Genomic DNA, 14,400 nt, shown 5'->3' with positions numbered 1-14,400 from the left:
TCTGCTCTCATTAGAGGGAGCGAGGGACAGCAGTGATGGCCAAGAGCTGCACTCCACACATGACACGCGAACAGTTTGGGGAATAGAAAATTGCTTTCTCAGGAAGCCCAGCCAATTAAGGACTTGACCATATTGAATGTCAAGTGTTAATTTAGGTTTTTCTTCATTTTCCCAGTAGTAATGCGGGTCCTGTGATGAGCAAATACATGTCAAGTAAAAGTTGATTGCATGAAGGACCCGGGTATTATATGTCACTGACAAGTCACATATGTACTGAAGTCTTTTAACCCCTTAGGTGAGTGAGGTGGGGGAGGGGGAAGGGGAGAATGGGATTAATGGTACCAATAATGATAAGAATAGATGGTTTACGCAGGGATAGCTTGGATGGGACAGGCAGCAGTGGTAATTCATGCGAAAACCAGGGATAGGACAAATCCTACTCTCAGGGCATAGAGGCCTTGAAATGCATACAGTATGATCCTTTCCCATTGAAAAGATAACTGCCTAGGATATATATTCTGTCCCTAAGATTTTATGAAAAGGGAAAGTAGTGTACTCTATGGTCTTGACCTAGGAAATTCCTTATTAATTATCTCCTCTGAAAGAAATAAAACATTCATTAAATAATTATACTATTTTGGACCTTTTAACTCGTTGGCTCAGTGCAGCTGTAAAAATTCTGGCTATTATGATTTCAGTTTCTAATCAAGTGTGCATTTTAAGAAATGATTCTGTGTAATGCTATGTCATAGAAAAGATGCAGAACATAAGATTGAAAGAATGTTTGTTTTCTGTCATAAGTATCTCTGTTCCTGGTGTTTAGCCAATAGAAACTGGTAGAAGGTCCATCATTGTCTTTCATTTCCTTTTGTGCCCAGTTGTAGAAGGGAAGATATTCAAGCTTCAGTGAGTGAGGTAACTTCGCCTTTTTTTAAACTAAATGTTGAACGGTGCCCATCATGTATAGCATCTCATTTCCATTCATCAGCATTTATTTACATATGAATGTCTCGAAAAAGAGAATGTCTGTTTCTGTTGCAGTTGTACAAGTTGCAAATAAAAATACCCTACAGTTTAAAATACTGCTTTGTATAGTTTAAACAATCTTAAAAGTGAAACTCAGAACAGTTACAATCCAGTCATTTGTGTTCTTTATATGTAGAACCACTTTCCCCCCTTAATATCTTTGAAGAAGTGATCGTTATTAAAACACTTTTCTTGAAGCTTACTTTCTTCTGTTTATTTCCCCACTTTTAAGACACTTGCCTTTGTGTGTTGACAGGACTTGCACCTTAAAAACTTAAGTCTGGTAATGCTTTAATTTTGGCAGCAAAAATACCAACAGAATCTTTCTCCCTCCCTCAGGTTAGAAACACTCTAATGATGCTATCATTATAATAAAAGTGAGCTAAATTTACATTAAAGAACAATTAGGCAACAATTCCAAGAATTTAATGTTTAATAAAATAGGTTTTTCTTAAGAAAGGAACATTAGGGTAGGATGTAATATCAGTTAACATCTCCCCTCCCTGTCTCAAAGCTAACCAAATAGAATCAGCTTAGCCCTCCCTTCCCTTCCTATTTTGATAAGCTCTGTCTATGGAACTCCGGTGGCATGGTGAGAGTACTGTTTAATTACAATCCAATTGTCAGCAGCTTCTCTTCCGCTGGGTGTGCTGAGAGACTTAAGTAAGTTTCTGTAAAGTAAATTCTGATGATGGCAGCTCGGGTTGCTGATTCAAGTTATTCCTTCTCTTCTGTGTCACTTTTGACGGATGGTACCTAATGCAATCAACCACAGGCCAAGAAAGCCTATTTTTTTTTTTTTTTTTTTGGTTGCGTTAGTAACTGATCCAGGAGTTCCCCTCCTCCCTTGATCCCTCCTTCAGATGCTCACTCCTTCCTGCGCGCCCCCCCCCCCCCCCCCCAGTACTTCAGCCCAGATAGGAAAGTGATGCAGAACTACCCAGGACAGGCTTTCCCTAAACCTCCTTTTCCCAGTGGTGAAGCTGAAGCTGCCTCCCTTTGCGTGCGTTTTTGATAAATTTAAGAAGTCAAATCGCTGACACAGATAGATAATCCAAGTGTATAGGGTGAAGAGTTATAAATTAACACATTATTCCCTCTTAATGTGAAATACTTGAGAATGCATTTTCTCAGTCCCCTGACATCTACCCAGTGAGGGCTCGCATTGTACTTTTCAAGTGGCATTGATTTGTTAAAGCGCTGAATTAGCATCTCCGGCCAGCTGCTTGATCCACTGTGGTGTTGTGGGGCTCCTATTCCGCCTCTCTCCCCCAGCCATCCCCTTTCTTCCTTCAGGCTCCCTATTCTTTTCTCTCCTTTTCCCTGCTTCTTTCCACGTCACTCCTCCCAGCTCATTTTTACACTCTTTCTCACCCCCTTTTTGCTTGTTGCTTACTTTTCTTTCAGTCTGCTTTCTTCCCACACCATCTCCTTTTTCTTCCTTCCCTCCTCGATCTACACATCTCCTTTCTAATCCCTTTGCCTCTGAGGTTTGCCTTAACTCAGGGTTGGCTTCTGTTAACTGCCTGAGTGTGGGTAGTGGTGGTTGATTTAGCCAATCTTTGACTCCAAGTGGACTCTTGTTGAGAAGAATGAGTTAACATATGTGTGCTCATGTTCCTTGTAATAGAAGTCAGTAAGAAAAATCTCACCTATTTTGCTTTCTAGAAATTAAGAGGTAGCTTACAAAACTTTCAAACTTGTATTTCTAAATGCCATTTCACATGGTAAGGCTTTTTTTTTCTTTTTGGTTATGGGAAAATGCTTATCACAGATTTGATCATCTCAAACCTACCCGCCAAAATAAGTTACTATTTCTGTAAAACTTGGATTTTTGCAACTTTTTGCATTTCAGTGAACTTACTGATATGGGTTTCTTTCTTTACTAGCAAGTTCTATATTGATATAATTTCATATAAAATATTTTTCATGGTGGTATTTGTACCATTCTATGGTTTCCTCATTATGATGCATCACTGTACCATAGCAGTGAATACATTATAAAATTGGTTGACAATTTGTTGAGAAATAGAATAAGATGGATTATCGCTTTTTTGAATGATGTATCTCAAAATTCCAGAAGTCTTCAGAGGAAATGCATCACAATTGAGAGGATTTAAAATGCCTCTTGCATGTTCACAGACCTTCACTTTTTTCTTTCTCTGGATGCTCATCCTAGATACTCTGGGATCACTGTGTTGATTAATTTGATACAAGCAAAAAAAATATATCTGGATTTAAATAGAAATTATCCTTTGTAATTTTAATCTCATGTCTTGCCTTGGTGCTGTCTTCAATTTTACTGGGTTTCCCAATAAAACATCCTAATTTGGAATTTGAATATACATTGATAATAAGTCAGGTAACTTGAAAAAAATCATGCCTTTATTGCTGTGTTTTAATATAGATTAAAATGAGTTTGATTTCAGCATTTACATTTTGAAATGGAAATCTTTAGCAAAGGTTCTGATAATCTTTGCTTCTCTGTTGGGTTGATCTCCCATCCTCTGTCCCCCAAGTCAAATATAATTCCCTTTTTTTTTTTTTTTTAAGTTAATTGCTGTCCTCCTATCTAGAATTAGCCTGGCTTGGGTAAGGTGAAGGGATTAGAATGACTTTTCAAGACCTGATAATGTCTGTTTAAAGGAAAGAAAAAGAAAAAAATCTTTTAACTAGGGCTTAACACTAATTCCAACTACTAAGGAGACAAAAATTGCGCTAAAGACGACAGTTTGGTTTTATTTTATATGTGCATGTTAACTTGCTTAGAGATCATCATTTTGTATTTTAGAGTATTCTCTTAGATGAAATAAGATGTTCTTCATTTGTTACTGAGAAGGGCACGTGGCCTCATTCTAGGAGATTAAAACTGGAACACCTTTTGCCTTTTGTAGGGATAATTCAGCCCTCACCTGGCTGTAGTTCAAGGTCAAGGGCAAGAAGGAGAGACTTGCTGCTTTTCAGACCTACCTGTGACTATAGCAGAGAGGAGGAGTAACAAAGACAAAATAATAGGGCAATGTTGAAAGTGAAAGTGCCCCATATGAAGAGTTAATGATCAGAAAAGGGGAAAAATGGGTAATCAGAAAAGAAAAAAAAAATCTGTAAGGTGTACTTTAATAGTGGAAGGGAAGTTGAAGATGAAGGAAAAAGGGATTCGGGGGGGGGGGTCAAAATTATGGTATCTGGTAACTTACAAAATTAATAAAAATACTGTTGTGATATGATTGGTTATAAAGGGCCAAACTGGCCTCGCAGCAGAGTTAGAAATTAATTAAAACATTTTTAAATTTTTCATATGATTTAAATTTTTCATTTGTTGTACATATATTTTTCTTTGTTTCTTGGTTTGTCCATTATGTTCCTTGGAAGGCAGAAATCTCTGCACAAGTAATAAACCAATAAATCAATAAATCTAGGGGTTTTTTGATCTAACTTATTGCTTGTTTTGTGATAGTACTTTAGCCACATGAAATGGTTAATAACGTGTGGATGTTTTAGAATTTAACACCTTTGAGTTTTTCTCTAAGATTCTCAGGAGAAATCAGAATTATTTCTGTTTTTGTATTTTGTAAATCTAAATTAAATGTCACTTAAATGCGAAAGAACTGGCAGCTTTGATAAGCAGTCCCAAAAGCAAACCATTTTGTCGGTAATCATAACCTAATTATGAATGCAAATGCAAAGTTTGTTTTTTAAAAAGTCCTGAACAAACAAAGGAAAGAGAAAAGCAGACCACTCTGGGACACAGGGAGAAAGCATCCCCACACTTAAACCTTTGAGTTTCAGTAGTAGCAGTAATCATAAGAACTTTTGGCATCCTCCCAAGTCCTGTGGAGAGGGAGCGGCAAATGGCCTGCGCAGTGCGTGGCTCTGCAGAAGTTCCAGAGCGACACATGCATCACAAGCCGGTCACAATGCGAAAGGTCAAGGGTCATGTTCAAGAGCAGGGTGTTGCTGGCCGAGGCTGAGGAAGCAGAGGTGGCCCCTCTGTGCTCAGTGTGTGGGTCTGTGTACTCCTTTCCCGTCAAAGCTGGCCCAGCACGGCCAAAAAAGCCGTTCCTTGGCAGGGTTTAATGGCAGGATGATGTAGTCTGTTGTGACTAGTGCATTCCTTTCAGGTTAAACTAGGGAAATGGCATTGTGTTAAAATTCCAAGTCGCATGAATGTTTTATTGCCACAGTGCATTTAGCCCTCTAGGGGAGTGTGTGTGGCGGCGGGTAGGGGTGGGGGTGGGGGTGACTTAGAGACTCAGGAACTATCAGAAGAACACTTCCCTTGGAAAATTTTACCCACCAGCATGAAGCTGATTTGCTCCGATGGTCACTTAGAAGGGTTTCGCTTTTTCCTAAACTGTGGCTGTTTAAAGTCTTGCAGTCTGGACAATTAACAGCTGAAGAAAATATGACAAGACACACGCAAAGAGGTTGGGAGATAGAGAGGAGGAATGCGCCAGAAAGGAGCTGAGCTGACTTCTTGTGTAAACTACCCGAGCGAGAGCCCCCTCCCCCCGGCCTTGGTCCCTGTCCCCCCCCCCGCCCCCCCCTTCCCCAGGCTGTGTTTTGCTGTCTGCTTGAAGGCCAAGAGTGATCTGTTAACCTTGCACCACTGACTGGGAGGCCACTGCAGCTCATGGTACTGTATGTTACCATTACTACTCCCTCATTCCTTTCACTGGATGGTTTGGTTTCCTTTTTTTTTATTATTATTATTAACCATTTCTCTGTAATAACGGTTTATATTAGTCAGAGGGATACAATTTTGGAATGCAGAAGGTCCAGTTTAAAACAGAACAAACTTAAGTATGGTGCTTGTTTTTTCCCCTGTGGCGTTTAGAAGGGGTAAACTGAACCATTCTAATTCAATTGCAGCCAAAGGTTTCCAGTGTGATTTAAAATCAGGAATTCTGGAACTAGGGCAGTTTAAAAGATGCAAGTCATCTGGGCTGTGGATCTTGTAAAGGGACTCTGTTATGAAACCACGTGAACATCTTCAGGGTTTTAGGACATTTTCAGGCTTTGCAGTTGTTTCAGATATATCCATTTTGTAGATTTGCGTCCATCCCAGTCCCTCTCCAGGGGAAACTCTAGCCTTCTCATTCACTGTTCCAGTTGTTTTAGGCTTACAGTTAGCTGAGGGTGTGTATGATTTGACTTTGGTTGTAATTGTGCATGTTACATATAACACTCAGGATTGCTTCATGCTTTATCTGACTCCAGTTAATTTATAACAGATTAAAGTATGGGTGTATGGAACGGCCTTCTGATTTTGAATTGTGACTTTATAAAATATTCATGTGCCTGATTTTTTCCCAATGAATAGGAGAAATATGGATTTTCTTGGGCTTACCTAGGTAAAGATACCATAATAGTTTGAATCATAATTTTGAATTACCTTTTTCTTTTCACTTTCAAACCTTAATATTTTTTCTGTTTTCATGTTCTTGTTATGTGTCATTTTCTCTTCCTTAATAATGCATATATATACATATATGGGGTTGTGTATGTGTGTGCCTGTATGTGCACATACATTTTGATAATTGCCAAATAGCTAACAGGGAAAAAATTGTAGAGTTGTTAAACTAAGGTAGTTTTCTCTTGAGAAGCTATTTTTTTAAATGTTATGGAATAGAAATTTAACTGAAGAATATAGTACCAAAAGTAAACTATGGGTGGGTCTGTGTGTCCAATTAGAGAGCTTTGGGTACGTGGTTTGTATATTTCTGTAAAGTGATGATTTTGTCAAGATGGACCTCCTGTGTTTAATCAGATTAGTGCTATCTGTATAATGGGTTGTTCTTTATAAACGGATACATTCACGTTGTTTATGGGAGGTCTTAAACCAAAACAAGCAGTCAACTCTATAGCAAAAATCATGATTTATGTATGGATGTGGCACTTCAAAGTTTAGATAATTGATTAGATATTTTACCTTACGTCCTAAAAAATACTCACATTAAGAATTATTTTTTTACTTTGTTGGATGTAGTAGTGATATTGGGAGGTTTTCTTCTGGTGATTTTGTTTTTAGTTCCAGATTCTAAAGTGCAGTTTTCAGAAGGATATTAAACTTTCTTTGTGCTGGATTTTTTTTTTCCCCTTACAGCCAGTTTCGAAATTAATTCTTTATCTTAAATAGTACAAAAACTCCTTAACAGTGCCAAACTGAGAAAAAAAATTTATCATGTACATTTAGAGTGTCTAAAGATATATTTGTGATCCTGATCATGGAAGCAGTTTTTGATTATAAAAAGGATGTTGTGGTTATTTCAACCTTTTCCAATTTGATTTATTAAAATTTTCCCTTCATAATCCAAGAGGGAAAGAGTAGAATTAGTCCAATATCATGTCTCCCTAATACAAAAATTAAAGTTGATTTAGGATTTTTTTTTCCCTAAGAATCAAACTTTGTTAATAACAATACTTGTTGTCTCAGCATTTTTCTGTTCCCATTGGACCCAACGTTAATATTTGGTATTATAGAACTTGGGGAGGGGAGGGAATTAAAAGATGGGACCTGAGTTCAGATTCTAATGTTGCAATTTATTAGTCTTGGGACCTTGGATAAGTCACTTTAATTCTAGCCTTTATTTTCTTCAATTTCAAAATGGGGAAAAGAACATTTAGCTTGAGAATTTGTCAGGAAGATGAAATGAGATAACCTATGTGAAGCTTTGGTACCAAGTAGATACTGAGTAAACTATAGATTCCTTTCTTTCAGCTTGGCCGGGGAGGCTTGAATTTTGGAGAACAATGAGGTAAATTTAAATAAAATGTTCTAATTTCTTCAGTTAAAGGGAAGGAGAGATGAGGCATTGGCAGACAGTTTCTTTCCCTGTCTTTCTTTCCTTCCTTCCTTCCTTCTTTCTTTTTTTGGTTGAGAATCCTCTTGTGTCATCCATTAGTCTTGGATTTTCGCCACTCTGCACAATTCTCACCAGGTTGGCCTTCGTCAGTGTCAGAACATTGCTGTTATTCCTGTGATATCAGTTACGGCTAACTGTAGACTGGAGGCAAAGTTGGCAAATTCTCCTGAGTTCTGTATACCTTTGTATCGTCAATTCTAATCATGTGCCTGAGTGGAAGCTTCCTGTCTTATTATACTCATTATCATTAGCATTTGATAGTAGAACTTGAAGTTTGATTTTATAGGTAAGACCCCAGCCTGTATCCCCGGCTTTGTGAATATTCACTTGTATTCATGGAATTAAGGTCACAGGAAAGCGAGTCGTGTTTACACCTCTCAGAATTAAACAGAATACTAGCAAGCAACATACATGGGTGTCTGTGCAGTATTTCATCTTCATTTCCAGTCATGCACAATGCTTTAAATGTATTTTAGGGCTTGGGAACTATTTGTTGAGCAAAATGTGCTGCTTTTAGTGCTTTTTAATCCTGGATTATGTTTTATCAAAAGTAATAATGTTCTCCTGTGTAGTACTTTAATATTGTTATAGATGTATAGATGACCTTTGATTAACATTGTTATTTTGCTTAACATCTAGTTTCTTTTAGCCAATCCTACTTTGAACATACTGCATCTTCAGACCTAAAATAAATATTTGGCTTAGCGTTTATTTTCACCTGTTACTAAGAGTAAAAGAATGAGGATTAAAAACTAATAACTTCACAGCTATCTCTTAGCTCACACAGTGTGCTAGACTTGGTACCCATGTTATCTTATTCAGTTATTAAAAAGCATTCAGGGCAGGTACAATTATTTTTATTTTACAGTCGAGGAAATAAAGGTCTAAAATTTGTATCCAACAAAGTTAACTCCAAAGTCTGCTTTTTCCTCTGCCTCATTCGTTATCCATCTGTAACTCAAGCCAGTGACTAAAAAAGAATAAAGAAAAACAATAGTTGTAGAATCTGCTAGGATTTTTCTTTCAAATTAAATTTTATAAGGAAGTCAATATATAGAACTGCCGAAAATTAGAGGTGCTCTAGATGGAAAGGGGTACAGCCACAAAGTCCTATCATTTAGGCCTCTACCAGGGATCCATGGGCTGCCAGAAAACCAAAGCCTAATACTCCCACACTCCCAAACAGGAGGCACAGCAAAACCTCAGTTTCCCCATCTGGGAGTTCAAGGTTTTATGTATCTTGAGCGTGGAGGTGCAATTATGGGGAATTCACAGGAAAAGCTAATCTCTGCATAATTTTAAAAGAGAATATATGTAAGAAAAAAATAGTACAGGTTAAATGCCGATGTAAAAGAAATTAGTTATGTCATTGTACAGCTTTTCACATATTAATTTTCAGGGCACAGATTTTGTTTAATCCATAACGGTGAAATAATTTTACTGTGGGAAAAGTCCTAAAAAAAGCCAAGTCACAGTTTTCTGCCTAACTGGAGTCCGTGTCTACAAATATAGCCAGACTCCACTTAAGTATGAAAATATTAAAAAGTTTTTGTGCTTTATATAATGATATAGCATTATCTGCAAAGATACGTACATATCGTATATGTGTAAATGTAAGGATGGAGAATATGAATATATTTAACTCAGAAAATGTAGAAAACACGATTTAAAATAAATTACTTGTAAAGCAAATTAATTGACATCATCATTTTGTAATATCTTTATAAACCAGGAATTTCAAGTGTTCTAACTTGTTAAATTTATACTGGGATTTTATATAGTACTTCATTAGAAATGTAATTTCTGTTTCATTAGTTGGCCTGGTGGGAAGAGTCCAGACTTTTGAGGCAGATGTATCTGCTTTTCAATTTCTCTCTTCTTTATGTGACTTTGGAAAAGTTCTGTAACCTCTCTGAACCTCAGTGACTTCACTTATAAAGTGGGGCTTAGTAATCATGCCTGGAAAGTCTGGTACAGAGAGGGTGAGTGGTGTTGGTTGTTACTAGCAATTTTGCCCTCTGTTGTTCTTGTGGTTAGTTTTCAAGCCTTATGTGGTGTTGACTTAGCATCTCTTTATCAGTGGGGCTACCCGGTTCTTAATACTTGTATCATGTACATCCTTGGCCTTTTTTCATTACCAGTTTAAAAAATACATGTCTCAATCTTGCAGAAGCTTACTTTTGTTGAGGAAAATGAAGATTGAGAAAAATCTCTCCTTTCTTATTCTTCACTGAGAATCAGTCACTGAGCAGCATAATTCTAAAATCTTACGTGGCTTTTGGGTACTTTATGAACCTTTTTATGGTAACCCAGAAGCAAGACACTGATTGAATTAATACATTTCCATTCAGGGGACTATTCTGTTAACCTCTCTTCTTCTTCCTAACCCATGCATCCTTTTGCAGGGGACTTTTTCCATCCAAAACTGAGGTTGCCATATGTAGTGGGAATGCCAGTGCCTAGATATGCAGGTTATTAGTAAGCCTAAGAGTCTTTTTGTCTTTAAAACAAAGAAAAAGGAAAAATTAAAACAGCAACAACAAAACCAGAAGCCTGCCCAAACCAAAAAATACAAAAAAAAAAAACCACCTGTTTTCTGAAAAAAAAAAAAAAAAAAAAATAGTACTTTATAAAATGTGGAATGTAAACTTTGCATCTTGATTTTAATTAATACTTTAAGCTTTTTTTTAACATCTTTTGTGTAAAGATACATATTCATTTGTATGGATCTGATTAAGTAAACTACAGAGAGAGAAAGCTGTCTGAAAGGCTGCCACTAAGGAAACATTTCATTAACATCTTTTTAGTCATTTCTCCATTTGGGTGTACCTGCAAACATAGGGATAGGTATTAGTTGCATAAAAGGATTATGGATACATGACTTGCATTTTAAATTTTACTCAACCCTGTCATAGACACCGTTTTATGTCTATAAATCTAGATATCCATCATAATTTTTAACAGGTTTCTAGTAAATCATTGTAACATAGTTTATGCAATGGGTTCTTGGTCTGTGGACATTGAGGTTGTTGCCAGCTCTTTTCTTTTAAGAGGAGTGTTGCTTCAACATGAACACTCTTGTTTGCACTGTATTCTTATTTCCTAAAGATTAATTCTTAAAAGTGATGTTGCTGGGGAAAGAGGTATAATTTTGCGCAGTCTAAAACAGGGATTGGTAGACCTTTTCTGTAAGGATCTGGATAGTAGGGGCACCTGGGTGGCTCAGTTGTTAGGCGTCTGCCTTTGGCTCAGGTCATGATCCCAAGGTTCTGGGATCGAGCCCCGCATCGGGCTCCCTGCTCAGTGGGAGGCCTGCTTCTCCCTCCCCCACTCCCCCTGCTTGTGTTCCCTCTCTCGCTGTGTCCCTCTCTGTCAAATAAATAAATAAAATCTTTTTAAAAAAAAATAAATAAAAGGATCTGGATAGTAAATATTTTAGGCAGCCATGTGGTTGTTGTAACAACTATTTGATTCTGTCTTTGTAGCCACAGTCATAGATGATATAAAGTAATAGGCGTAGTTGTATTTCAATAAAGCTTTATTTACAAAAGTAGATCACAAGGTAGCAGTTGGCCCACAGGCTGTAGTTGCTTACTCCTGGCTTGAAACAAAGGAGACACTGATTGGGGATGGAAATTTATCTCCAGCTGGCTGTAAACCACTCTCATGGTATCTTGGAAATGTGTTCCTCTCTCAGGGCAGTGTAATGGGCTGATTACTTTCTTTCTCGGTATATGGCAATCAATACATGTTTTAAGGAGCTTATTACAGGAGGTTTTTCATACCTGCTTCTACTTCAAAGCCTAGTAAATTTTAAACTGAGAGGCAGAATTTATTTTATCATTCTGTACTTCAGATTTCAGCATGTGTTGACAGCTTGCGGGGCAGAGAAAGATCTCTCACACTTCTGTTGTAGAGAAAGTGTTGTATATTTTCTCATCTTTAGAAGACTGCTTTGATGGAGTCAGGTTTTAGAGGTGTCCTGAAGTAAGCTGGAAGGAAAGTCCAGCAAGAGAAGTATCATTTCCATAGAAACATACCACAAATCAACAGGGTGACACTGAATTAGTTACTGAAACTTTACAGGCTAAATTATACTCAGAAGAATGTTCTGTGCATATATAGTAACCTTGCATCCTGAATTTCTATAAAATAGGAATTATTGGCTCTTAACTGCCTTAAGGGTGTTTGTTGAGGATCTGGTGGAATGAAGGTACAGTTGAAATCGCTGTGTTTGTAGCATTGGCTTTCTGGTGCCACTATGAATTTTAAGAGATTTATTTATTATTTATTTTGCATGTATTTGTTGACTATCTGCTGTGTGTGTAAAGCAGTGTGGTAGGGGTTATGGGGGAATACAAAGAGAAGTAAGATACTGCCCTTAAGGAAAGAAAAACATGTATTTACAGTCCAAAGTTGTGTAGTGCTGAGATCCCTAAGGATGGTAGAACACTGGGGAGGAGATCTCTTCTGCCTGAGGGTATCAGAAAACTTTGTAGACGTGGCATTGGGAAATAGAAAGATTTTTAAAAGTATAATGCAGGAGAAGGTATTCTAAAAGAGCAGCGTGCAAACTATGTCAAATTAGGAAAGTCCAAATCAGTATGCAAGAGACATCCAATAGTCTAATTAGACTGTCTATTAAGTATTTGTCATGAAGGAGGAGGAAAAGATAAAGCTGGAAAGGCAGGGTAGAGAGCTAGGTTGCAGAGCACCCGGAAGGAACTTTAATTGGTAATTTGTGGGGAGCTCTAAACATCATCTAGGAGAATATGTTTGACAGTTGGAGTGGTGATATATGGCACTGGTTGGTGAGTGTGAAATGATAAAGGTGGTATTATCACTTAAGGGTTATGGCAAAGGTCTGAGCATGCACTTGTTAGAAATGATCTGGAAGGAGAGAAATCTTTGGGGTGGGGGGAAGGCAGCTGAAGAGCTTGGAAGGGAAGAATGGCTAGGCTTTCAGTAAACCCATTTACTGGGTTTGGGAAATAAGGACAAGGCTTTTAATCATGATCTGTGGTTCTGAGACTTTGTTAATGGGATTATTATTATAACTTTGCAAAAGACAGCAAAGTCAGGAGAGAGCTGTAGTAAAGATAGGATTGCAATGAACCTGTTTGCTTTGCTTGTTTAGCTCTAGTTGCAGGACTAAAATTCACAGGAGAGGTAAGGAATAGGGAGGGATTTGGGAACACTGTTCTCATACAGGTGGTCCGAGAAACCTGGGAAGAGCATCACATCACCAAAAGGAAACCTGTAGAGAGAAAATGGTGTTTTATAGCATTACTTATTGTTAGGTAAGTTGATGACATAATAAGTAGCTCTATCTTCATGTGAGGCTACTAACACCAAAAACAAACAAAAAAGATCATGTGTTTTATCATTTATAAAGCATTCTGCTGTCTACTAAGCTGCTTCTTTTAGCCTCTAAAGCCACTAGAGTTTAGGAGGAAAATATGTTTGAAAAAATACTTTGTAAGATTCCCCAAGGAAAATATAAGAATCTCCCTTTTACTTTCTCTTCTCACCACTTCCTGAGACCCACAGTAACAAAGAGATGCCCCTGGTAGGAGGCATTTATATTCACTTTCCACCTGTCTGTTACAGAATACTGTAGCATTTCATCTTCCCTAGACCTCACCCCAGTTAGGATCTGTGTACTTGGGATGGGGTAGGGGCTCTGGTTAGCGGGAGGGTGGGCATTCTGTAGAAAGCCAACTTTGTATGTTGTACATTTTCTCTTTTTACCCTGGGATCCTTAGCAGGCTTGGAGGGGTATTGTGCAATACACAGTATGACTTGCGTTTGAATTGGGAAAGTTTTTACTGAATGGAACAGCAAGCCTCAATCTGCCTTCCCATTTCCTTTCTTCTCATTACCTGTGTTCAAACTTTGCATGCAAAGAAAACCACGTTGGTTCATTGATTTTCGACTTGCTACATTATGCACTTTAGCAACGTGGTAAAGGCTCCCCTGGCTCTCCTGTTTACAGCAGTCGGAATTCCTCTGGTCTTTTGCTACAATTTGTGGCCTCCTTCAGCCTCACTCTTCATAGTGAGTCTGAGTCCTGTCAAATGGGGCAAGGGTCTAGTCCAGAAGAATCTCTAGACAGCCACTGTGCATTAAATCTAGTTTACGTGCTCTTTGTATTTTGTCTCTTAAGCCATGTATATGGCTACTAAAACTTTTTTTTTAACCGTAATAAATTTAAGGTAGGTGATTTACTGGGTAACTTGAGACATAGAGTTTTGGGGGAGTAATATTTGTTTTCTCACTCTATGGCACGTAACACTTCTTTCATCTTATGTGATCCCCAAACTTCCTTTCTGCTTTAGTAACATACATTTTTCTCTTTAGAATTGTTAAAGTTAGGAAGAAAAGAAACCCTTTGGATTTGTCTCATTTTGTGCCTCTGATGAAAGTAAGATCTTCAAAAGTGAACGCCTTTCTAAAAAAAAAAAAAAAAAGCCACCCCCTCAAGAAAAGAAATTCAGTGGCTTGGTGA

General features: G+C 37.7%; 1 protein-coding gene across 20 annotated transcripts in view; it reads left to right on the top strand.

The window, feature by feature from the left end:
• BNC2 (basonuclin zinc finger protein 2) overlaps positions 1-14,400 on the top strand; it is a 433,411-nt gene that overhangs the window by 147,181 nt on the left and 271,830 nt on the right. For 2 of the 20 annotated variants that reach the window (XM_064579722.1, XM_045882446.3), the window contains exon 1: positions 5,254-5,662. The exons of 16 other annotated variants lie outside the window; for them this stretch is intronic. Coding sequence is in view for 2 of the 4 variants with exons in the window: in XM_045882446.3 (XP_045738402.1) it covers positions 5,660-5,662 (3 nt within the window). In the remaining 2 variants the exon portion in view is untranslated. Of the gene's footprint in view, positions 1-5,252; positions 5,668-14,400 lie in introns of those variants that run through there. 2 more of the 20 variants (XM_054509230.2, XM_064579725.1) reach the window with 2 other exon arrangements.

Source organism: Mirounga angustirostris, unplaced genomic scaffold (assembly GCF_029215605.1).
Source record: "Mirounga angustirostris isolate CCGP_5_RB_7025 unplaced genomic scaffold, mMirAng1.0.hap1 SCAF_15, whole genome shotgun sequence".
NCBI classification, from domain to species: domain Eukaryota; kingdom Metazoa; phylum Chordata; class Mammalia; order Carnivora; family Phocidae; genus Mirounga; species Mirounga angustirostris.
This window is presented reverse-complemented; position numbering and strand designations above follow the sequence as displayed.